Here is a 27,090-nt window from a genome sequence, read left to right as displayed (position 1 = left end):
CAAACGGCGTTCACTCAGCAGAAGCTCGTCACGTTCAACATCGGAATCTCGCAGTGAGTATTCAAGATCTGAACAAGGATCACCACGTTCCAACAGCCCGAGCATAGAGCGCATCCCGAGAGGAGCGTCGAATGACGGGGCGGAACATGATCGCGATCGAGAGCGACGCACATCCAGGTCCGAGCACGCTAGACGGCGGAGCCTAGAGCGTTATCCGCGAGATGCGTCTGGTTCGCGCCTTGGTGCAAATGAAGACGAAGAGCGTAACCGGAGAGGTACGTCGCGTCATTCTCGTAACCGCTCTAGATCCAGGAGTCTGATATCCCTTCAAGGACGCAGAGTCATAGTAAATAAACAGACCACAGATGGCGCAGCGAGCAATTCTCAAATGGTAAACAACGAAAGTGAGTTTCTAAAGTTGCTGACAGATGGCGCTGCGGAGGAAACTCCTCAAAGTGCACCTCTTCATGATTCGATAGTTGAGTCATGGTCGAAAATATTGAAGTCAGGACTTCCTAAAGAGACAAAACAAACTCTAATAAAAAAATATAATACGCCAGCTAATTGTCGCACAATTGGTGCTCCAATTTTAAATGCAGAAATTAAATCTGCTATGAGCACATCTGCTATCAAAAAGGATCAACACCAAGTGCGCGCTCAAACTCAGCTGGGAGCAGCAATTAGCGCAGTGGGACAAGTCCTGACAACATTTTTAGAGGCCAAAAAAGCTACAAAAGAACTCGAAAAGAATGAAATTTCTCAAGTTTTTCAAACCATCTGTGACATAGGCAAGATTCTTACTGACTCACATCACGATACATCAATTACTCGCAGGTCCTTCATCACTCCTTCCTTCAGTATGCGATTAAAAACAATCGCTGACGAGACAGGAGTCGATACTTTCCTGTTCGGAGAAACATTGGGAGAAAAACTTAAGGCAGCGAAAGAATGTGAGAAAAGTGGAAAAGATATAACTAGATCTGCTGTGGTCAATACATTTAAAGGATTTACAAACAAGGATAAACCATCCACCTCATCAAAAAATCATTTAAACTGGAAACCCCCCTCCAAGAAGTACAATCAACGGACATCCTCGAGGAAGGGGGGACAACAATGGAATCGGACAAATCATCGACAGTCCAACGACAGTCGGAGAAAATAAAGGTGAGTAAAACTGCAGGTCGCTTAAAATTTTTCACAGAAAAATGGAAGGAAATAACCAATGATCCTTTCATAGTGAACTGCGTCACAGGGTATAAAATACCCTTTTGCGATTCCCCGTGTCAAATGTCAGTACAAATGGCCCCTTCATTAACAACTGAGGAGGAAGTTAGAACACAAAAAGCCATTACTAAACTCATGCAAATCGGGGCAGTAGTTTGCACTAAACCCTGTAAAAATCAATTTTTGTCGTCATATTTTTTGAGGCAAAAGCCAAGTGGTGAGGATCGATTCATCCTGAACCTTAAAAAATTGAACAAATTCATATCAACCTCACATTTCAAAATTGAGGATATGAAAACCGTTCTTCGCCTTATCAGTAAAAACTACTTTATGGGTGTAATCGATCTCATAGATGCATATTTAATGGTGCCAGTCGCTGTAAAACATCGCAAGTTCCTTCGATTCAATTTTAATAATGAAATTTATGAATTTCAGTGTTTGCCGTTTGGGTTGTGTACAGCGCCATTCACCTTTACCAAGCTGCTCAAGCCTGTCATTGAAAAACTAAGAAAATTAGGCATTTTAACAGTAATATACCTTGATGATATTCTCATTTTAGCTAGGTCACAGGAGGAGTGCAGGAAAAATATTCAAATTACGCGATCACTCTTGGAATCTCTAGGGTTCTTGGTAAGTGAGAGTAAAAGCCAACTCACTCCTTCACAACGGTGTACTTTTCTAGGCTTCATACTTGACAGTAAAAAATTTCGAGTAGAGCTACCCGATAAAAAACGTGTCTCTATCTATCAGTTTGTCCTTAGATTTCTAAAAGATAAAAAATGTACCATAAAAGAATTAGCTCAGTTCATTGGCATGTTGGTAGCAGCTTGTCCGGCGATCAAATATGGCTGGTTATACACTAAGAGATTAGAGAGAGAAAAATTCTTATCGCTAGAAAAATCAAATAATAACTATAAAGCTAAGATCACGCTATCAAACCTGGTTCAGTCCGATTTAGAATGGTGGGCTGAAAACATAAAAAAATCATGTAACCCAATTAGGGAAAATAATTACAGAAAAGAAGTATTCACAGACGCATCCTTGACAGGATGGGGTGCTTTCTGTGAAGGTAAGAAAGCCTGTGGGTTATGGAATGCTGATGAACGCAACCTTCATATAAATTCATTAGAACTCATGGCTGCATTCATGGGTCTCAAATGCTTTGTTAAAAACGACAAAAATTGTGAAATCTTGCTCAGAATGGACAATACGACGTCCATTGCTTACGTTAATAGAATGGGAAGCATTCAACACCCACGACTATCACAAATCGCGCGTCAGATTTGGAATTGGTGTGAGGAGCGTGGCTTATGGTTACATGCAACATACTTACCGTCTAAAGAAAATAAAGAAGCAGACGAGGGATCGCGAAGTTTACCAAAAGAAACGGAGTGGGAATTAGCTCCCTGGGCATTTAGTAAAATTAACCAAACTTTTGGACCTTTCGACGTGGATCTCTTTGCCTCAAGGGCAAATGCCAAATGCGAAAACTATGTCTCATGGCATAGAGATCCCGACTCAATGCAAATAGACGCGTTCACTATGAACTGGAAATATTATCATTTTTACGCATTTCCTCCTTTTTCTGTAATTTTACAAACACTGAAAAAGATTCAGACGGATGAAGCGGAAGGTGTTGTTGTAGTGCCCTTGTGGCCTACACAACCGTGGTATCCGCTGTTCACGTCTTTGATAGTTTCAGAAAAAATTCTTTTTAAACCACAATTAACTTTATTATCTTCTCCTCACAGGAAAACGCACCCTCTGTGTCACAATCTTTCCCTGGTAGCAGCGTGTTTATCAGGGAAGCATTCAAAATGAGAGGTGCCACAGAAGAAGCCGCGGAGGTGATGCTGAATTCCATCAGTGCAGGTACTTTGCGCCAATACAGCAAACCCCTTAAATCATGGTGGAATTATTGTCAGGAAGGAAACAATGATCCATACGACGTCGCAATTTCGGATGCTCTGAATTTTTTCACGACAACCCTGGAGAGTGTCAATTCCTTCAGCACAATCAATACTTATAGAGCGGCATTATCTCTTATTGCAGGTGGCGACTTAGGAAATAACAAACACATTTCACGGTTTTTTAAAGGAGCAGCAGTGCTAAAGCCTAAGAAATACAAATATGATGTAACGTGGGATCCAAAGCCTGTATTAAATAAATTAACCACCTGGTATCCTCATGAGGGCCTGACCTTAGAGATGTTAACAAAGAAATTAGTGACGTTATTAGCACTCACTACAGCACAGCGGATACAAACATTGACCGTAATAAGGCTAGAAAATATCAATTTAAATTCGGAACCTGTCAGAATTAAAATAACGGATCCTATAAAAACATCAAGTCGCAGCAAGTTTCAGCCGAGCTTAGAAGTTCCAACTTTTACGGAACAACCTGAGTTATGTGTAGTAACAACTTTACGCGACTACATAGAAAGAACGACAGCACTAAGAAAAGGTGCATCAAGTACTGGAAATTTGTTCTTGACTTATAAAAAGCCTCACCATCCAGCCACGTCGCAGACACTGAGCAGATGGATAAAAGAAATACTGGAAAAAAGCGGAGTCAACACAAAAATATTTTCAGCCTATAGTACACGCCACGCAGCGACTTCAGCGGCAGCCCGGAAAGGGACAAATATAGAAACAATTCGTCGTGCAGCTGGATGGTCTGCAACGTCCTCAATGTTCGCCAGGTTTTACAACCGGCCATTAGCAGATTCAACGACTTTCGCATCGACTATTTTACAAAAATAATCTCAAACCGATTTCAAATAATACTCTTTTTCATTTACATATGTTCATAATATTTTTTCTTTTCAAAAAAAAAAAAAAAAAAAAACCTCGTTTCTGTGTTCTTGTAATCTTAATTACAATGAGTGATTAATAAATATATATTCAATATAAAAATAGCATAAATTCGCATACAAACTTTAAACAACTACGAAAATTGATCTTGAGGACGAGACAGTGAAATACAATTGAAGGATTGAACGAACTTACCTTAAGTGAAGATCAATCCAAATTGTATGAGCTGTCTCGTCCGAATAGATCAAACCCTCCCTACCCAAAATATTCAAAATAAAATACCCAGTGCGATTTATGCTAAACTTTAAAATATAATGACGGAAAAGGGAAGTACGACAAGGGCGACACCTACCGAAGGCGCCAAAAACTCTTGAGTTTTAAAATTACTGTGGTGGAACGATCAGTACGGCGGGACTACGAAAATTGATCTATTCGGACGAGACAGCTCATACAATTTGGATTGATCTTCACTTAAGGTAAGTTCGTTCAATCCTTCAATTTTTCGTACATTTACTTTTTTTCTATTAAAAATAGAGAAAAATGTTGTAAATGTTTTTTACGCGGAAGATCGTAAACTTTTAGAAAAAAATTATTTTTTAAAAAAAAATATTAATTTTTAAACAATTTGTTTAAAAAATAAAATTTGTTTATAACTTTTAAACATGTTCTCCCTCAATTTAGAAACGCGAAAAAAATCATGAATATTGTTTAAGTCATAATAAATTGATTGTTAAATTTTTGAAATGGTATTATTTTTTGTTTTCGAGATATTAATTAATTAACTAACAAAAGTTAATAAAAAATGAAATATTTTACGAATAAATAAAATTAGAGTAATTTTAAAAACACCATTAGAATGCTTATCAAAATCCCCATCCAACGAGCCCTATATGATCTATTTTGGATAAACGGGTGTTAAATTAATAATTAATAATAAAAATTATTTAAATAATTAATAACATTTGAAGAAATGAAGATAAATCGTCAATTCTTTTTTTATTTGAAAAACCATCTAATTCTGTATTAAATAAAACCAGTGTAAATAACATTTTTAACAAATCTAAATTATTAACAGATGATTATTGAAAATTTAGGTTTCGGAGGGGGCTGCCTAGCTACTCGGCATGGTATTTTTCAGTCTTTTTCTAAATAACATTTTATAATTAATTTTTGATTCTTGGTAATACTTAATATTCTTTTTTTGACACAGAATTAGATAATCTTCAAAAAATAAAAGAATTGACGGTTTATCATCATTTCCTTAAATGTTATTAATTATTTAAATAATTTTTATTATTAATTATTAATTTAACACCCGTTTATTAGAAATAGTTCATATAGGGCTGGTTGGATGTGGATTTTGATAAGCATTCTAATGGTGTTTTTAAAATTACTCTAATTTTATTTATTCGTAAAATATTTCATTTTTTATTAACTTTTGTTAGTTAATTAATTAATATCTCGAAAACAAAAAATAATGCCATCTCAAAAATTTAACCATCAATTTATTATGACTTAAACAATATTCATGATTTTTTTCGCGTTTTTAAATGAGGGAGAACAAGGTTAAAAGTTATAAACAATTTTTATTTTTTAAACAAATTTTTTAAAAATTAATATTTTTTTTAAAAAAAATAATTTTTTTCTAAAAGTTTAAGATCTTCCGCGTAAAAAACATTTACAACATTTTTCTCTATTTTTAATAGGAAAAAAGTTATAAGTAATGCAAAACAAAAATATTGCTCAAATTTGTTATTGTAAATATCTCGAAAAATATTAAAAATTTCAAATTCAAAATTTGTACACTTATTTAGCACCACTATCACTATAATTTACCGAATTTTGAGAAAAATCCGAGACATGACCCCGTATTCTCATATGAAATGCCTCATATAACCTCAAACTAAAAAGTAGTTTTTAACAGAACTAAAATTTATTACACCCAAATTCGACAGATCCAATTGTCCAATTTTGGATAAAAAATTATTTTGAGTTAAAATTTGTTGTTAAGGCCATGTGAGACAAAGACACTTTTTGGTAGTTCCAAGTATTCTCGGAAATGAGAAGAAATTTCAGGTTGAAATTTTGAGGAATGATAAAATTCTAAATGTTATTCTCTATCATATTTTCCAAATTTCAACCAAAAATTCTTTACCATTTTAGAGAAAACTTTGGAACTATATGAATACCATGTTTTTTGCATGGGGCTCACATGGATATATCTCACATGGCCTTAAATAATAATTAATAAACATTTTGTATTTTTTCTTCAAAGTTAGTGAACAATTCTAATTTTTATTCAATTTTTTATAAACAATGGATCATTTTTCTCTTTAAAAGATTATTTACAATTCTAATTTTGTGTTTTTGTTAAATAATGGTTTGTTTCAAAAATATAAAAAATAAAAATTTTATTTATTTATTAACTTTTAAACAAAATATTTTTAATAAAATTCAACAAAACAAAATTGTAGAAAATCTTTCAAAAAGAAAAATGAACTATTGTTTGTAAGAATTGCATAAAAATTACAATTGTTCACTAACTTATAAGAAAAAATACAAAATGTTTATTAATTATTATTTAACAACAAATTTTAACTCAAAATATTTTTTTTTCCAAAATTGTACAATTGGATTTGTTGAATTTGGATTTAATAAATTTTAAATATATTTTTTAGTTCTATTAAAAACTACTTTTTAGTTTGAGGTTATGTTAATGGGTTGAACCTCCTTAAAATTGCTTACTATTTTATTTGATTTCTCTACTGAAATTTTTTATTCTTAACTAAATATGTATTATTATTATTATGACTTATTTTATTTATTTTTTATTATAGGTATAAAAAAATATTTTGAATATTTTTTTAAACAAAATATTGTTATTATTTGATATTAATATTCTCAGCATCTAGAGAGCTGTAGCAATTATATTTCGTAATTTTGCAAATTGACGTTTTCAAAATAAATGAAAACTTAACTATGTTTTTTTTTAAATATAATTTTCAGAGTTGTTTAATAATTTACATTTAAAGATTAAAATTACGCGGCACATAAATAACAATACATTTACATTGTTGAAATATTCATTAAAATTATTATATTCGATAGCTAGATCTGATTAGCAATTTTTCTAATCGTAAAATACTGTAAAATTATTTAATTTCTGCAGCTCACTAAGTATATATATTGAGAATAATAATAACAATATTTTGTTGAATAAATTATTTAAAATATTTTTTATACAATCTTAGAGATTAATATATCTGAAAGAATAATCTGTTTTTTTTCCCTATACAAAATATATGTAAAAATTCAAGGGCTTTGAGATATCATTAAATACTTATTAAAATGAAAATAAAAAAATACGTATCTCTTTTTTTCCATTTAGAACAAAATTTTTGCCGGGAATGATAAAAATTAGGACCACTCTAATATATTATATTAATATTAATTAATTAATACAATATATTAACTATTAATATTATTAAATATAATCATAATTAGGTAAACAATGTCCCGATGTATAATTTTACACATAAAATATGTGTGGACCTATGAAATATAAAAATTCGGTCACCATATTGAACGTATTTGAAGATCCAATTTTTTTTTTTTTTTTTTCACAACCAATTGCTCTGTCAACAAGACTCACAAATGCCACCTCTTTCCTTTTTAAAGAATCAGAAAAATCCCCCCTACCAATCTGGAACTTATTAAGAATGTGTTGAAATTCATAAAACTGTCATATTTTTGCTGTCTAATATTTGAAAATCATTTTATTTTCTACCTAATAGGACACATAAAATCAACTTAATGAGCACGTGCCCGAAAATCTGGTTTAAATTTTTGTTCTAAAAATATCCGCTAATTAAACTATATGGTGTCATTTTTTTTTTTTTTTTTAATTAGCTCGCGGTAAACTTAATTCGAATAAATTGATTCAATAGTTAATTTTAAAAAACGTATTATGTGGAAAAATTGATTTCCTAAATTTTACAAAACTTTTATGTATTTTTGTGTATATATAAATATATTTATATATTTTTATTTACAAAATTGCAGTTTCTTGTGATTTAAAAAAAAAAAAATTTTGTATAAAATTTCAGTATTGAATTTCACACACACACACAACTGTTTAAAATTAAACCTCCATGAAGTTTTGGCGTCGACTCTCAGCGCCGAAAATTGATTTTCACAGGACCAAAAATGTCAAATTATTTTTTTTTAAGTTTTTCAGTTCAAATTCAGCCTTGAGAAATACTTCTCAAGGTATTATGTGGACCCAAAAATTTTTGAAAAAATGATTTGATTTTTTTGGTCCCGTAAAGAATAATTTTTTTTTAAAATTTTAAATTTGTATTTTGAACCAAATTTTAAAAATTTAATAAACATAAAATAATAATAATAATATATAGGTATTGAGGTCATTATAATAATAATAATAATAATAATAATAGTAAGAATATTATTATTCCCAAATATGGAATTTTTCAAAAATTTTATTAAATAAAAACGCGTTAAAATCAAAAATTGATTTCGAATTTTATCAACAAAATTTAAAATATTTACAAAAAAAAAATATTTTTTATTTTTAATGACAAAAAGGGAAAAAAGTTGACAAATCTTAAAAATAAATACCAAAATTGAAAAGTGATGCCAGATATAAATAATCAAATTCAGGGTGTCCAGCAAGAAGTACAAAAAAAATTCCCTGACTTTTCCCTGAAATTCCCTGACTTTTTTTCTAACCTTTTTCCAACTTTTTTTAAATAAATATTTAATACTAAAAAAAATGAAAAGTATCAAAAATTAAAGTAACAGGGTGGTCGCAAAATTTTATTTTCAAAATTCCCCGTCTTTTTCCTGACTAAAAAACTTTTGAATTATTTAATATTCTGCATTGCTGATTAAAATTTTTATAATGCTTTTTAAGTAACAATTTTATTCATAAAGGAAACGATAAGATAATTAAAAATTGTTTAATAATAAAATTTTATTATATTTAAAACTTTATTATTATAAAAAAAGTAAATACTTTGAAAAATGAAAAATTTGACGGCACCATTTATAATGAGCTAGGGTAAGTGTACTAATTACGGCGAGTGCACCAATTACGGCGCGTTCATAAAAAATAAATATTATTACTATTATATTTAATATAACTGTTGCCAAATGATTAAAAAAAATTATTTCAATCTTTTTTTGATACAAATACTTATAAAGATGCACATTTAAACAATTATTAATTTAATTATTTGAGATCAAATTTTTTTCCGCGCCGCAATTGAAACATTTTTAAGATTTCCATTGGCTTCAATTTCGGCGGGCAAAGTATCTTCAAAATACACGTAATTTTGGTCACCGAAATTGATACAAACTCGCCGCAATAGAAAATTACGGTATTAGTTTTAATTTCTCATATTTGTTTAAATAATCGATTTTTATAGAGTTAAAATTTTTTTTTAATATCTTAATAACATAAGCTTTAAGTTTAATAAGTCTTAAATTGAGTTTATACAATAGAAATGTCGAATTTTCTATTTCAAAGGTGTTTTGACTCGAATCTCGCCGCAATTAGTGCATTTACCCTATATTACAAAAATGTCTAAATAAAAAAAAAAAAAAACTGAGTTGACATTTATGTATCAAAGTTTTTTAATTTGTGGTTTCTTTTAATCAAAATTCCCTGACTTTTCCCTGATTTTATGTGCTTGAAATTCTGAACGTTCAAATGAGTGAAATAAATTTTTTGGTCTATAAATTTTTTAAAAATTACTATATCAATAAAAATAAAAAATTCATTAAAAATTTAATAAATTATTCATGTATTTTTGAATACAGAAACCAATATTTTATAATAAAATTTGAAGTTAAAACAGTGGTAAACAAATTTTTCGTTCATTTGAACGTTCAGAACTTCAGGGACATCTGATTTCCAGTTTTTCCCTGACTTGCGGCCACTTTACACCATTGTAAACTTTTTCTTGAACCGAAAAATTTTAAAATTTCATAAAAATATTCATTTTTGGCAAATTTTTGAAAAGTTCCCTGACATTCCCTGACCGCTGAACACCCTGCAAATGAATAATAAAAGTAAATTCATTATTATCGAAAAATATAATTAGCGCTTCAAAAATTATAATTATTTTTCATTTCTAATGAAAATAAACGAATCTTAATTGAATTAAAGAAATAAAAAAAATATTAATATTTAAAAGCAAATCTATTTTTACGCACAATAACCACCTGCAGCATGATTTTTTTTTCTTATTGAATACACAAGTAGATAAAATCGAAAATTTGTTTCAGTTTTGAAAGAAAAAAAAAAAAATTCCCATTCTCGAATTGAAAACAAAAATATAGCCAATGGTGGCAAAACAATGATATTGGAACTTTCTTTACCGGGTACTATAATGAATTCCTAATTATGTTTTTATAATTATAGATAAGGAATCCTGTTTTTTGTTTCAATTTTAGCATACATATCATCTGTCGGAACCGACCTTCAATGAAGACCTTCTGCATCGAAGAAATTTATAAAAAATGAAAACATGCTGGTTCTGAATGCGGGATCGTATGTGCGCGCGTACTATAATTTTAAGCATGAAAGGAACTTTTTCTTTAATTTAAATGAACGTAATATACAAAACAAGGTTTCCAATATGAGAAAACAAATTACCGTATTAAAAAGTTATTTGCTTTTGTTACTTATTGCGAAGTTAAAAAATTATTTTAAAATTAGTTTCATTGGAAAAGAAAAAAAATTTTTGCAAATAAGTTTTATGCTAATTAAAATATATTTTGTAATTCAATAAAAATTTTTTTAAAAAGAAATTTGTTTTTAAAATTTTTTTACATAGGTAAAAGTATATTTTTGTAAATATATTTTTCTTTTATGAATATATTTTGAAAAACAGAAACTTTATACGCTTTTTTTTAGAGAGAATATTGTTGTCTCTAATTTTCCAGATGAAATGCTTTTCGAGGGGGCGAAACCGTGTAAACGATTTTTAAAATGTATAGGAATGATGTGCTAGCTCTGTATTTTCTTTTTTCTTTCTTTTTTTTAATATATATATATATATATATATATATAACCTAGTATTGAAAATAAAAGACTTACCATCGCCACTACCACTAACTGAAATCCAATCACGCAGATGGTGAGGTAACTCATCAGCAGCTGCAGGTATAGCCCACTGAACATTTCATCCAATATTTTCGTGTGTTCCTTTTGAATGAGCATCATCACTTTTTATGCAGATCATCATCATCATGTACCACATGATTGTATGCTGAAAAAAGGGCTTTATTTTCAAAATTGCATAAAAATAATTGGTAATAATAAAAAATAAAAATTATTTTTTATCTTATATAAATTAAAAATGTCGAAAAAGTTGATTTTTTTATTTTAACAAAATTTAATTGGTAATAATCAATATTTTACTTTAAATAACTAATGTTATTTAAATATTAAATTCATTTTATTAATTCTGTAATTAGAATAATTCTATAATGAATATTATCAAGAAAATTTATTTCAAATATATTTCAGAATCAAACTAATTGTAAGACAAACTTTCATGAGCCAAAAGTTTTGAACGTTCAAATGAACAAAATATTTTTTTCAATCTATAAATTATTAAAAATAATAATGTCAATGTAAAATAAAACAGTAAATTTAACAATTATTTAAGTAAGGCAAATTTCTAAAAAAAAAATTATTAAAGTTCCATTTTTATAATTTTTTCAAGTCTGATTTAAGCAATTTATTTAAATTTAAAATTTTGTCATAGTTTTTAGCAAAAAAATTTCAGGCAATACTTAATCAAGTTTTACAGATTTTTAAATAAAATTTTTTTTAAAATATTACAATAATTAAATTTTACAGAACTAAAAATAAGTATGTAATTAAATAATTTTAGATAAATTTTTTTAAAAGTAATAATTGAATTTTCAAAGATTTACAATTTTGATTTTTGAAATTAATTTAACTTCAAGTGATTTTTAAATAAATTTTTTTTGATGATTTCTGTTACTAAAAAATTTATTAGAAATTGCAGACAAAAAAACAATAATTTGAAAACTTTCTAAGTGAAAAATCGTTACAGATAGTTGAATTTTCGAAGATTATTATAAAAATCAATAAAAATAATTGAATTTCAGGAGAGTTATAATTGAAATGATTAAATTTCCAAAAGTTTTATATGGAAAATTTTAGAAATAATTAAATTTTAAAAGCTTTTAAATTGAAATTTTTGAAAATAATTGAATTCCAAAAGTTTTTAATTGAAAAATGCTTTCAGATAATTGAATTTTCAAAGATTATTATAAAAATCATTAAAAATAATTAAAATTTTTACGAATAATTGAATTTCAAGAGATTTTAAATAAAAAATTTTTGGTAATTTTATTTGGTAATTTTTTTAAAATTATAAACAATTATTCAATTTCATAAAAATTTTAATTGAAAAATAGTTTAAGATAATTGAATTTATGAAGAATTTCATTAAAATTATGAAAAATAATTAATGTATAGTGAAGAATTTAAAGCAGTTAAAAATTTGTTAAATATTTGAAATAAAAAAGATCTGCATTATATACTTAAAAAAATGTATTTTGTTTAAATTTTTTTTTTTAATATAAAAAAAAGGTCTACTACATTCGCTTGATTTTTTTCTCCGTGTATAAAAAAAAAATTTTCATAATTGATACTAAAATATTAACTCATTTAAAAAAAATTGTAGTTATTAAAAATTATAACAAATTTCACTCCAATCAATTAATCAAAAGCAAATTATTTAATTTTTTTTATAAATAAAGAAATCAAGAAAATCCATGATTTTTTATTTAAATTTGATTTTATGGATTTAAATCAAAATTTATTTTTTATTTATTTTTTTTACTTAGATACCTAAAATTTTTCAAAAGTTTATTTTTAAATAGTTTGTTTTTTAATAAATACTTAAACGATTAATTTAATAATACAAGCATCAGAAAATATTTATTGTTTTCTTATCAAAAATAAAACTTTTGTATTAAAAATGAAAATTATCCAACAATACATGTTTTTTTTAAATTGTTGATTTTTAAAAAATCAATAAGTCCGTAATAAAGTTTGAATAACTAACTTTTTTTTAAAATTTTAAAACGAAGAATAAATAAAATTAAATGTGAAAAATAAATTACAATTTTTAAAAAACTGTTCAAAAAATTTTAATATTTAAAGACTATTTAATTTAAGGGTATGTGGGCAAAGGACGTTTTTTTGTGGTTTGAAACTTACTCTGAAATAAAAAATGATTTTTGCGGTTAAAATTTTGGAGAAATGATTTTGTTTGGTACAAGAAATCTCGCTGTTCTACTCATTTACCATAACTTAACGCAAAAATAATAAAAATAAAGCAATAAATAGTAAAATAATGTACAGGCGAACCTTTCATAAGACAACCTCTAATAAGACAAATTTCCCCTATCGTGTTCCCCTTCCCTAAAACTTTAGATATATATTGCGTCATGCGCAGTAGCGTCAAGCGGAGCATATGGCTAACAATGTAAACAGAAAATAACCTGCCTAAAAATGTGCAAAAAAACCCCTATCTGTGATCACAGTTATGTAGTTTATATTTAAAGTTTAATATTTCTGTAAGTGTAAAGACTGATTATGTGCAATAAGCAACAGAAGACTCACGTGCATCTTCCATTACAGGAGAAGATTAATATTATAAAAAGCCTCAATAATGGAAGTACAAAAAATAAGTTGAGAGAAATAGCTGAGCAATACCATATTTCACCATCGGTTGTTAGTAGATTGAAGAAAAATTCAGAAAGCCTTAAAGATGTTGAGAATTTAAGTCCAAAAGTCCTGCAAAAGAGGAAGGTCAAAAAACCAGTGCATAATGCTGATTTGGAGAAAGTTTTAATCAGGTGGTTTAACGAGAAACGTGCTGCGGGTGAACCAGTGAGTGGACCGCTGATTTGCGAAAAGGCTTTGGTGTTAAATGAACAATTAAACGGCTCGGAAAATTTTAAAGCTAGCAATGGCTGGCTGCATGCGTTTAAAAAAAGATATGGTATTAGACAGTTATCTATGAAAGGAGAAAAATTATCTGCGGATGTTGATGCTGCCATAAGTTTTGCCTTTTATTTTCAAAATTTAGTTGAAGAGGAAGGCTGCGATTTGAGTTTAATTTTTAATGCAGACGAAAGTGGAGTTTATTGGAAACGGCTGCCAGAAGTAACTCTAGCTGGAGCAAACGAGGATTATGATTGTCCAGGTAAAACACACTTTAATTTAACATTTTCACAGTTTTTCTAACTTTAATAAATTAATATAAAAAAATGTTGGTAGTTTTTAATCTTTTTGACTTGTAATTATATTGAAATTCGTGAATTGCAATAATTATAACCTATAAAACTGCAAAGTTGAATGTGATGATTTTTAAAAACTTACAAAACAATTCACACTTTTTAAATTTAGTTTAAATGGAAATTATAAACTCATTTAAAGTGAAATCTCCATGAAATCTCGACTCATTCCTAATTTATTAAACTAAAAAGATTAAGGATATATGTATCTTTAAACATCAAACTAAGTAGTTTTTAACAAGGAAACTAAAAATATATTTAAAATGTATTTCACTCAATTTTGAAAGATCCAGTTGTACAATTTTCCGAAAAAATTATTTTTACTTAAAATTTGTTGTTTATTAATAATTAAGTAACATTTTGTGTTTTTACTTGAAAGTTAGTCAACGGAATTATTGTAATTTGTATCCAATTTTTATAAACAATCGCTCATTTTAATCTCCAAAAGTTTCTCTACAAATTTATTTCTTGAATTTTGTTAAAAAAAAATTTGTTCAAAAGTTATAAAATAAATAAAATTTTTTTATTTAATATTTTGTTAATGAATCATTTATTAACAAAATTAAACCGCGAACTGAATTATAGAGAATCTTTCAGATATAGTAAAATGAGTTGCTATTTTTAATAAAAATTGGATAAAAATTAAAATTATTCACTAACTTTTAAGAAAAAACACAAAATGTTTATTAATTATTAATAGACAAAAAAATTTTTGCAATTTTCTCTGTAGTGACTCCAATACATATTTATAGTTACAATTTATTTTAATATTTTTTTTATGCAGGTTGGAAATTAAAAAAGGACCGGGTGACCGTTTTATTTTGTTCAAACGCAGATGGTTCTTTCACTCTACCATTACTAGTTATTGGAAAATCTGAAAGACCCCGTTGCTTTAATAATAATTATACTACGTCTTTACCAGTCACGTATACACATCAAGCCTCAGCTTGGATGAATGCAAAGATTTTTTTCAGTTGGTATAAAGATCAGTTTATTCCGTTAGTACAGGCCATGCAAGTGCAAACACAAAAATATGGAAAAGTATTGCTGTTACTCGATAATGCTAACTGCCATCCACCGAAAGAAATTCTAAATAATGTAAACGAAAATTTTAAAGTTGAATTTTTACCTCCCAACGTTACGTCACTCATCCAGCCAATGGATCAAGGCGTATTTGCAAAGGCAAAAACTCTCTATCGAAAGGATCTACTTAGATTGTTAATATTAAAAAATGACCACATTGCTGTTCAGGACTTTATGAAATCTTTTAACCTCAGAGACTGCTGTTGCATGCTTGCAAAGGCATTCCAATCCTTGACTCAGGAGAACTTACAAAATGCTTGGAATAAGCTCCGTGGAATTTCAAGAGTAATGGAAAAGAATAGTAATGATTCTGACAATTCAACAACAATTAGCCAAATGCATGCAATGGTCAACAAAATTAAAGGTAAATTATATCCTACGTTTTTATTCATTTATGTTCATAAAATGGAAATATATTTTTGCAATACTAATTTCTAAATTAGTTTTTTTTTTTCTAAATCAAAGTTTTCAAAATGGTGGATGATCAAAAATAGGTCTTGAAAATGCACTGCAATGTAATAAATGATTTATCATATAATTATTCAAAATAATACAACAATTCTTCTTATTCGTGAGGTTTTTGAGTCTCTAGTCAAGAATCGGATAGCAAAATTTAATTTTTCAAAATTCTGGATTTATGTGATAAATCACTGATTACATTGCAATGCATTTTTAAGACCTATTTTTGATCATCTACCATTTTAAAAATTTTGAATATTTAATTTTTTTTAAAAATGCCAACATAAAGTGTAGCTAAAAATAAAAGAATTTGTGACCTGAAAAATCTTTTGCTCAATAATTGAAAAAGTTATGAATTTTTTTTTTTTTTAAAAAAAGTGCATTTTCCCCGTGTACTTTCAATGGGAAATTTCGATTGATTACTGGCACTATGTATTGAAAACGAACTGGGGGGTGGTCCAAATAAAATTCGAAAGTCGACTTTTTTACGGACACTCTAATCCCACGTACATATTTTACACTCTCTTTATTCATCAACACTTGTATCATAAATGTTTGTTTATAGAGCAAAGTTTTTGTTATAAGATTATTATAATTAAAATTTACAATAACTTTCTTATTGTTGAATAGGTCTTGAAAAAGTTGATCGATCTGAGGTAAAAGAATGGTTATCTGAAGATCAGCACGAGCCTGGATGGAAACAACTCAGCGACTGCGAAATTATTGAAATTGTCACAGGAAAAAATCCTCAAACCATTGCGAAGGAAAAGTTACATGAGAGAAAAATCTTCCAATCAATAGAGCCTAACAGTATCAGTATTCCAAGTTCTGAAGATATTAACACCACAGTTCACATTTTACACAATTGGTGTAAACAGAAAAATGAATATACACTTTCGGATTATCGTCTCTTTCGGAAATGGGAGAATCTGACTATGAAAAAATCTCAAGAAGAAGTTTCCAAAAGTTCTGATGCTAACAATAGTGATATAATTCCAAAGCTATAATGTCAAAGAATATACGAATGTTATGAAATGTGTTCTTCATAAATAATTACATTAAAAATATTTATTTTCATTATATATTTAAAACGTTGCTTTATAATATTTTAAATTACATTATGTAAGAAAATTGTTGAAACTCAGATCTTTATTTTAATTCTAAATATATTATGAGACAAATAATAAAAATTACTTAATTCTCGTTACATTTGTACCCTATCTTTTTCATTTATAATAATTATACAAATTACATCATTATATAAATTCTTTTAAATACTTCTAGAATCGATTATCTGTTTCATTTTTTTTTTTTTTTTGAATTACAACTATTACAATTCATTAATTTAATTTCTAATAAATAACTTTATTTTAGAGGTAGATGGTAATAATTTAAAAGATTAAAGCCAAATATTAAAGTTTGATATTTCCTTGTTAGATAATACTTTGCACACTTAAAAACTACTTATCATATCTCTTACCTGTAATAAAATAAATTCTAAAGAGGTAATTTATATTTTTCAAAAATTTTAAGCCCAATTAAATATCTTCTAAAATACTATGTATTTTTAAATCGAAAAAAACAAAATAACTGCAATATAAAACATAAATAAAATACTTAATAGAAATAAAAAAACAACCACTATTATGAATTGTCAAAACCTATCAAAACACAATAGGATAAATATTAGGCTAATTTTGGTTATGGAAAAAATGCAAGAAAGAAATTTATGATTACTTTCTGTAATTTTTCTACTATTTTTTATATTCATCTCTTTATTTCTTCTAACATAATTTTCAATAAACTCCAACATTATTTTGAAATAGACCGCCATGCGCAAACGGTCACTGCGCATCAATTTCTCCTCTTGCGAAAAACCTGCTTTAAGAGAACCCCCCACTAAAATTGTCTTATGAGAGGTTTCGCTGTATTATATTATAGTTCATTCAGCGGCCACTCGCTCGAATTGGCGCTGTTTACTGGAGGAATGACACACTCAAGTCTGTGTATGCGCCGCCATCTTTGTTTTCATTTTCGTTTAAAAATGCCACTTTTTAAACATCATTTTATAATAATTTTACTCAAAATTATGTATTTTTCGGAGAACAGCGAGATTCCTTGTACCCGAATCTATCATGCCTCAAAATTTTAGAAATTTAAATTTAATAAATTAAATATAATTAATTAATTTAATAAATAAATTTAAATTTTAATTTAATTTTAATTTAATTTAATTTTTTAAATTTTTTTAGTTGTAAAATTATAAAAAATTGTTCTGAAAGAGATTTATTCCTCTCATTTTCCTTGACATTTTAAAAAAAAGTAGACCTCAATCCGATTATTAGAACGGAAAATATAGCAGTTTAAAATTTTTTGTTATTATTGCAAATCTCGTAAACTAACAAATATTTTAAGCTGAAATTTACGTTAAAGATTAGTCTTACTATATATAACAAAATTCCAAAGTTTCATTACAATTGTTTAAACCTACTCCGAAAAAGTCAAAATCTCACCTGAAATCGCAGTAAAAAAAAATTTTTTTGTTCACTTGAATTTTTCGAGAACTTGAGGCACATTAAATTGAAATGACTCGATATTTTAAAAAATAATAAAAAAATGATCAAAAAAGGAAGTAAAATAGAAAGAAATAAATTTTCAATATAGAGAATATATTACTTATATTGAGAAACAATTATTTTTAATAGAGTAATTTAACATTGCTTATGTAAAGTTTTATAATTTTTGTTGATTTTCCTATACACAGGATGTACTCAAGTGTGATAAATCGCGTTAAGAAACAGAAACTATATATATGTATATATATATATATATATTTCTGGTTTTATTACCATTTGCAATGAGTCCTGCTAACCGGTAACAATTTATTCAAACATCCTGAACAAAGATCACCAATTGATAAAGATAATTAAAAATAGTAAAAATTTATATAAACCCTCAGAGAGATGCGGTTATTTAAATATTTCTCTTTTTTACAAATTATAATTAAATAAAAACTGTCAAAAATTAAATTCTTTAATTAACACATATATTTAATTCATATAAATTATCGTATAAATCTAAATTAATTAATAATTTTTAATTAGTGTAATTAGAGAAACATTGTATAAATGTTAAATATAGTAATTTAAGTAATGTGAAAAATAATATTCGTTTAGCTATTAATTAATAATAACTTGGAGAGAAATTTAAAAAAAAATCTTACTATTTCTTATTAATAACTTCATTGCATAAACTGCGTATATATATATATATATATATATATATACATGAAAGTTTACAATTTATGATTGATTCTTTTCAAGTAAATATACATCATATGCTTTTGTTGAAAGGAACATCATTTGATTTATAAATAAGAAAACCAGACATACTACATTTATGTGATCGTGAGAGTATTGAAAGACAAGAAGGGAATTAATACCGCATCTACCCACATCATTATACCAATTATTAAATATTTATAAAGACTCGCACAACCTTCATTTATGCAATTTTTCTATATATTTTATCAACAGTATTTTTTTTCTTTTTTTTTCATTGATCATTGAAAAAGTTGTTTCTCTTAAAAATACAAAATTTTCAAGTATATATATATATATATATGAAAAAAATGTGTAAACAATAAATAAAATATTTTCAGTGTTAAGAAAATAAACAGGTTATGTTGAAAATATATATAATTTGAGAAGAAAATTCAACTATATATTACATTTTTCAATCTTTATCTCGATTTTAATTGGAAAAAAATTATATAGAAAAGAGGTTAATACAAGTACTTTACCTGGAGGGTATGAAGCACGTTATGAAGATATAAAATTTTCCGAATATCTATAACCTCCAACATTCTCTGTCGCAATATATAAACGTTTATTATACTGCAAATTATTACATAGCACGTTCTATTTTAATAAGAAATATTTAAAATTAACTTTTTTATAATTCACACATCTTTTTAAACTTATTAATTAAGAATATTTTCTCACTTTACTCCCGCGACAGTTGTAGAAAAAAAAACAATCTCGACAATGATATAGTCTCTCTCGAAAAGATAATTTCACTATAATCAACGGAAAAATCAACAAATTAATTCGAAATTAATAAAAAGTTTGTCGAAAATATTTACGAATTATATTTTTTTATTCTGAATCGCATTAATCGTAAACGTTGTGCACTTCACCGATGCGAAAAAAGAAAATGTTCTCTTTGATGTGTCAATAAGGTTTCCTGATTGGTTCGTTGTTAATTTATCAAATATCAATCACAAATGGCAAAAAAAAAAAAAGTTCAAACGAAACGTTAACGACAATCACGAAAATTAAATAAAATACTATATATTATATATTATATGTCAATATTTAATTATAAAATAAAACATTATTGTTATATGCTGATCAAAAATAAACTAAAAAAAAAACGAATTGAGAGTAAATAAAGAAATAAATGGTTTTAACCACAAAAAAACAAGTGGCAAACATCCTTTGTTTGACTTCTGGAAAATCTATCTTCCCCCTCCAAGTACATTTTTCACAAAATCACCATTTTATCAGAATTAAAAACTTTATATAAATCAATAGTAATTTTTAAACATCTTATAATCCTGGTTTTTTTTTTTTTATAAATAATGACAAAATTCAATAATTTCTTACCTGAATTGCAAAAAAATGAGTAACACTAACCTCACTTTTTCCGGCCAGAGTTAATGAGTGACATCGACAAGGCTAAAAAATGGATAATTCACTTTGTTTCCATACAATTTCAATTAATTGAATCTTGTTGAACTTGGGCAATAGTACTAATTGCTAAATTACCACACAATTAACAAATAATTTTAACAAATAAATAGTAAACTTTTCATAGGACTCACTCTGCACAAATGTGCGAATGGCGTGCGCGCGCGCGCAATATTCGCTACCGCCCAACTCAGCTTTGTGATTGGTCTTCTTCACATGACCAATCCACTTGACGGCGGGAAATTAATTTGATTTAAAATATTAAAAAAACCACTTTGTAAGTGCAATTATTATTGATTAATTATATAACAAATAAATAACTAATTAAATACTTTACTATATTAAATAATTAATAAGTTATTATTATGTCTTATAGAATTAACAAAATTAGGTCACAAAACCAACAATTAACTATTATTATTATTAGATTTTATTATTATCATTATTAAAATAATAATAATAATAATAATAATAATAATAATTACCTAATAAAGAATTCATTCCTTTATTATAAATTTAATTATAACAAATAATGGATTTTTAATTGAATTTTTTCAAATTAATATTTTATCAATAATTAATTAATTACTATATATATAATATTTTATTTCATTAATTCTTTATTTTTATTACGTAAATGTATATCCCTCATAATCACGTAATTGTGTTAATAAAAATATAAATAAAATAAATATAATTAATTATTAATTAATAACACATATGCAATAAATAATGCAAAAATTATAATTATAAATGTCAATTTCTTAAAAAGAAATTTACTTATAAACTTGTATTAGATATAATTAAAAATATATTTTTGTAACCATAATGAATGAAAAAAATAATAATAACAAAAAAAAAAATATTGAATAAGTTTTTCCAAAAATTTAATTAACTAAAAAAGTAAAATAAATTATTTATTAATAAATAATAATAATAATAATAATAATAATAATAATAATTAATATAAAAAAAATATTTAATAATTGTTTTAAATGTTTCATTAATTAAAAAAATATAATAAATTAATTATTAATAAATAATAGTATAAATAAATAATTAATATAATATAGTATAACTAAATTTAATAACATTTTACATGATTTTCTTCAAATTTTATTTAAAATGAAAATGATTTAGAATTTTTGGCATTATAGAGTCATTGAAATAAAAAGAAAATTATTTTTTTTCCTAATTCCAAAAATTCTAAATCATCTTCAATATAAATATTATGATAATTAATTTTTTAAAAAAAATAATTAAAATATATTAAATAATTGTTTAAAAAATTTAATTAATTAAAGAAGTACCTATATTAAATTAATTATTAAATTTATTTACACTTCTTTTTAACCAATTGTGTTAATAAATTAATTATTAATTATAAATAAATATAATTATTATATTATTTATATTATTAATAATAATATAAATAAATATAATAATTAATAAAAAAAAAAAATTGGAAAATATAAGATATCTGTTCAAAAAATTTAATATTGTAAAAAAATAAATAAAATCTAAAAAAAAACTAAGTGTTCAATTAAATTATAAAAATATATTTAAAAAAATATTAAAATAGAAAAAAAAAATTTTTTTCTATAAAATTAAAAGATTAATTTTTTAAATTAAATTTTTGAAACAAAAAAAAAAAAAAAAAAAAAAAAAGAAAATAATGAGTTAACTCTTTTGTTATAAAAAGAAGAAGCTCATTTTATGAGGACACAAGGTAAACGCGCACACAATTTCTATATAAAAGCAATCTTTTAAACGTTAATGTATTATAAGCGCGGGATCAAGGATATATACTATAAAACGAGGCGTCGCAATGGAACGCGGACGATGTGCGAATGTGTATATATCCTTTTTTTCATTCGAAAGAAGCATCTTCTCTCGCAGAGTCGTTTAAGTCTTTAGTATGCCGCGGCACGTCGGGTCATCTCGCTCTCTTTTAGTCTTTTCGTCGAGTGCCATTCGATTCAACCAAAAGGGGGGGGGGGAATAGGAATGGTACGAGGGTTGATTCTCCATGCAAGAAATTTCTTGCAAAAAAATAAAATAAAAAAAATATAACAAAGATGCAAAATATTCTAAAAACTAACTCAACAAAATCCTTATCTATTTGCCACAATCAAATCTTGTTTCATTTATTCCAATTTCTTTTTAACAAAAATTTTAATTAAAATTTTATTATAATAATTTTTTCCGTTAATTTTTTTTTTATTTCCCTATTATATTAAATTCTATAATTTTTATTTATCTCTAAAAAAAAAAAATTACCAATATTTGTTTTGACTTCACAGCGATTTATTTACAGAAAATATTTATAAGAAATAAATTATACAATTGAAATGTGTAAATTAAATAAAGCTTCATCGGAGAAGTTGAATTTAAATAAAATTGATATTCCTATACAAATCGGACACTTAATTATAATTATGATGATTATTATAATTATTATTATTATTATTATTATTATTCGAGAACAAGTATTGCATTAGAGATTAATTTCAAAATACTAACGTAAATTAAAAATTTGTATCTATGTGCGCGAGGGGTCTAGATTATCTATTATAAGGTTTATCACCAATAAATATCCTCTCTTGTTAAATTGAATTAGCGTAATTATCTTGTACAACGTGCAAAGTTAAAAAAAAAAAAAAAAATTAGAACAATCTAATCGCTTTTTCTTCTTTTTTCTTCTCTCGAAATAACTCTATTTTTAGTAATCGAAAAAAATATTGAGAGAAAATAATATTTCTCAACGTACAAGTTCTCGTGCGAACCAGTTCTCAACTCGCTCCATATATATATATATAATCGATTATCTCATTCAGAAAAATGATTTTTGTCGCATGGCGAAGAAAAAAAAAGACAATTTTTTTTTCACTAACAGATCAAATTACATTTGAAGGTACTATAGTACAAGGATCCCTCTTTTTCTTGATTCCTCTCATTTCGTGTCATTATCAAACGTCACGCACTCGATTCTATTACTAAAAAAAAAAAAAAAAAAAAAAAAAATATTTTTCTATAATAAAAAAATATTCAAATAATAAATTTGAAAATTCTTCAATTTGCTTTTTATCTATTAAAGCTAAAAGTATTTTCAAAAAAAGAATTTTCTTTTTTTTTTGAAAAAAGCTTTTTTTGAAAATTTATTCTTTCTCTAAATAAATTGCTTAAATATCCGCGAGAGCGTTCGACTTATTTATAATATACTATATATAAAACACGGTTTTCCGTCTAGCTTTTGTTTCCAGTGAAATACAAAAAAAAAAAAAAAAAAAAAAAATCCTCCTTGACACAAAAGTTCACACTAGAGGTGATTCCAATCGTGGGAAATTATTTTTAGAACAACAAGCCCTACGATCCTCGAGGTGGCGTTTGTTGAGTGTAAAAGCCAAAGGGACGAGATTCACCAATCATTGTGGAATTTTGCGAAGACGACGACGATGAAGAGGACGACGATGCAGCGGTGGCAGCCACTGCCGTTGTTATTGGTGACGATGATGATGAAGAAATGGACGGTTTTGGTTGAATATTGGCAAGATGATGATGATGATTCTGATTTTGATGATGATTATGAGATCGTATTGGAACTGGTAGTGGTTTTTGAATTTTTTTCGTATGCGAATGACTTGGACCACGATGTCCTTGATGTCCAGGACCATTGGGTCGTAAACGTGGTCGACCAGGTCCACGTCTTATTGTTCCACTATTTCGACTCGGCGTTGGTCCTAATTGTGAGCCCAATGGTCCTAAATGAGCAAGTCCACTTGAACCCTCACCTTCCGTTGAACTTGAATTTCGTCCACCACCTGTAAATCGAAAATTTTTTTTTTTTTTTAATTCTTCTGCAAAAAAAAAAAATTAAATAACATTTTCATCAAAAAAATACAATGAAAAAAAAATTTATTTCATTCAAATAATCGGTTACTTGATTATTATTATCAAATAAATATTTATCTGTATCAAATAATTATTATTTGAGTCAATTAAATTGTATAAGTTTCAAATAATTGGTATTTATTTTATGAGGGCCGGAATTTTTGAATTACAAATTTTCAAAATTTTGATTTTTTGGTTTTTCTTAATTATAAAAATCGATAAAATGATAATTTTTATTAATTAAACATTCAGCTAAATAAAAAATAGTTTAGATTAAAAATTCAATTCAATAGAAATTCAGATAAATAAAAGATTTTTTAAATAAAAATTCAGTTAAATAAGAACGAGATTTATTAAAAATTTATTTTAAAATTATATTAAACACAAATTATTCATTAAATAGAAATTCGGTTCACTGAAAATTATGCAACAATTGAAAATTAATTCAAATAAAAATTTTGATCAATGAAAATTTGATTAAATAAAATATTTTTATCGCGCTCCAAAGAAAGGTAAGAAGCAAATAAATGTTAGGTTATGTTTTGAAATTTTTAAGGTTATGTATCAGAATATATCAATATTTCATAAAAAAAAAAAAGTATATTCTTAAAAAATTCAATTAGAGAAAATACCATTTTTGCCGCCATATAAATTTTTATTGGGTATAGAATTACGTTGCATAGAATTTTTTTTCAGATGAATTTTCATTTGTTCGAATTATTATTTGATACAATTTCCATATAACCGATTTTTCATACTACATAGAATTTTTACTTAATCAAAAAATCATTTAACAGAATTTTTAATTGATAGAATTTTCATTTGTCCGAAATTGCAAATGACCGAACAAACAATCGACAGAAAGATTTGGGCGCAATTTTTAAAATCAACCAATCAAAAATTATCCATAAAATTGTGATTGGTTGATTTTAAAAATTGCGCCCAAATCTTTCTGTCGATTATGTTTGTTCGGCCATTTGCAATTTCGGAGAAATAAAAATTCTATCAATTAAAAATTTTGTTAAATGATTTTTCGCTTAAGTAAAAATTCTATTTAGTATGAAAAATTGGTTATATGGAAATTGTATCAAATAATAATTCGAACAAATGAAAATTCATCTGAAAAAATAAAATGAAAATTCTATGCAATGAAATTCTACCCAATAAAAATTCTTTAAAATACGTTAAATGTTAAATAAAAATTTGAACAAATAAAAATTCTGTGAAGTGAATTTTCGGTTATATAAAAATTCTGCAATTTAGAAAATCGATTTTGATGAAAATTCTGCAAAATACTAATTCGAAGAAATAAAAATTCGTCTCAAAAATATAATTATATGACAAATGAAATTCCATAAAATGAAAATTCTAATTAATGATTTTTAGAACATAATCATGCGTCCCTAAAGAAAAATATACATAATAAAAAATTTAATTTATCAGCAAATTTAAATAAATATTACAATCACACGTTGTGAAAAGAATAAAGGGTTAAAAAAAAAAGAAATCTCAAACATTATTTCCCCTGCTAGTTTTGAAAGTATAAATTAATTACAAAGTATTGTAGAGATTTGTAAGACTCATTGGAATGTAAAAAGCCGAAAGAGTTTCGGCAGCAGCAGCAGCAGCAGCAACGCAACGGCAGCAACAGAAAAGAGAAGAAGATAGGAGGAGGAGGAGGAGGATCTTCGCTCGAAGGACGCCCGCTCCTCGCAAATCCTCCCTGCGAATCCAAGAGATCGCAGATATGACTCCAACAAGGCGACGACTGCCTTAACTGCTTTCAACTTCAGTATCGAGAGTTTAATTTTACATCGTATATGGTTCCACTTCTTTTCGATAAAAAACAAAACAGTGAGAGTGAGTGAGAGTGAGAGAGAGCGCGGCGTCTAATTAAATTTCGGTAATGACTTCACTGATTAAGCCTCGAGAAGAGTTGGAGAATGAATTTATTCACCCACCTACATTTATTTTGTAAACTTATGACGGTAATATTCATTCACTTTACGTGGGACGAAATTCTTTATTTTTTCCCTGAAAAAAAAAGAATGAATAAGAAAGAACGCACCATACGGATCAATTTATCTCCCTCATTCAGGATAATTTGTTCATTAGATTAAATAAACATTCCGCATACGTATTACGTTTAAAAAAAATATATATATATATATATTGTGCACATTGAGATTCTTTCTCGAGATAGACTAAATCTCTTTTTATATCACGACTGAGTCTGACATGTTTCCTGCGCGAACATGCTTCAGTGGCTAAATTAAGCCAAAATATCTCAAGATAAAAAAAAATGCATGTATATATATAATATGAATTTTAAAAAAGGTTTCTATATCTTGATGTAACAAATTCTATTTATTGAGATATGAATATTCCATAAAAATCATTAATCCGAATTTTCAGTATTTATATGCTATATATGTTTTTTATAAAATAAAAAACTAATATATGATCGAATTTCTAATCAAAATTTATTTAAACATAAATTT

The 27,090-nt window shown here is 26.4% G+C and overlaps 5 protein-coding genes across 8 annotated transcripts in view; 3 read left to right on the top strand and 2 right to left on the bottom strand.

Annotated features, from left to right (window-relative positions):
- LOC127282519 (neurogenic locus protein delta) overlaps positions 1–20,900 on the bottom strand; it is a 247,978-nt gene extending 227,078 nt beyond the window's left edge. The window contains exons 1-2 of one of the 3 annotated variants that reach the window (XM_051306793.1): positions 20,645–20,900; positions 11,161–11,332 (exon numbers count right to left, since the gene is read on the bottom strand). The gene's annotated coding sequence lies outside the window, so the exon portion shown is untranslated. Of the gene's footprint in view, positions 1–11,160; positions 11,333–19,749; positions 20,232–20,644 lie in introns of those variants that run through there. The other 2 variants (XM_051306797.1, XM_051306794.1) reach the window with 2 other exon arrangements.
- Positions 1–27,090, top strand: part of LOC127282524 (3-ketoacyl-CoA thiolase, mitochondrial) — a 208,842-nt gene that overhangs the window by 8,468 nt on the left and 173,284 nt on the right. The window lies entirely within an intron of this gene.
- LOC127282526 (uncharacterized) lies at positions 970–4,159 on the top strand. Its single transcript, XM_051306817.1, has 2 exons — positions 970–1,164; positions 2,976–4,159. Exons 1-2 carry the CDS (start codon positions 1,114–1,116, stop codon positions 3,984–3,986), a joined length of 1,062 nt encoding a protein of 353 aa, XP_051162774.1. The 5' UTR covers positions 970–1,113; the 3' UTR covers positions 3,987–4,159.
- On the top strand, positions 13,548–17,140 carry LOC127282522 (jerky protein homolog-like). The gene is made up of 3 exons (XM_051306804.1): positions 13,548–14,314; positions 15,190–15,852; positions 16,578–17,140. Exons 1-3 carry the CDS (start codon positions 13,702–13,704, stop codon positions 16,952–16,954), a joined length of 1,653 nt encoding a protein of 550 aa, XP_051162761.1. The 5' UTR covers positions 13,548–13,701; the 3' UTR covers positions 16,955–17,140.
- The window catches only part of LOC127282518 (chromatin-remodeling ATPase INO80), a 42,406-nt gene continuing 38,299 nt past the window's right edge, over positions 22,984–27,090 (bottom strand). For both annotated transcript variants that reach the window (XM_051306792.1, XM_051306791.1), the window contains exon 26: positions 22,984–24,519. In XM_051306792.1, the coding sequence (XP_051162749.1) occupies positions 24,065–24,519 (455 nt within the window). In that variant the 3' untranslated portion in view covers positions 22,984–24,064. The remainder of the gene's footprint in view (positions 24,520–27,090) is intronic.

This window comes from Leptopilina boulardi, unplaced genomic scaffold (assembly GCF_019393585.1).
Source record: "Leptopilina boulardi isolate dan_hultmark-lab unplaced genomic scaffold, ZJU_Lbou_2.1 LbouV2_300, whole genome shotgun sequence".
NCBI classification, from domain to species: Eukaryota; Metazoa; Arthropoda; class Insecta; order Hymenoptera; family Figitidae; genus Leptopilina; species Leptopilina boulardi.
Note: the sequence above shows the minus strand (reverse complement) of the source record. Positions and strands in the feature narration are given on the sequence as shown.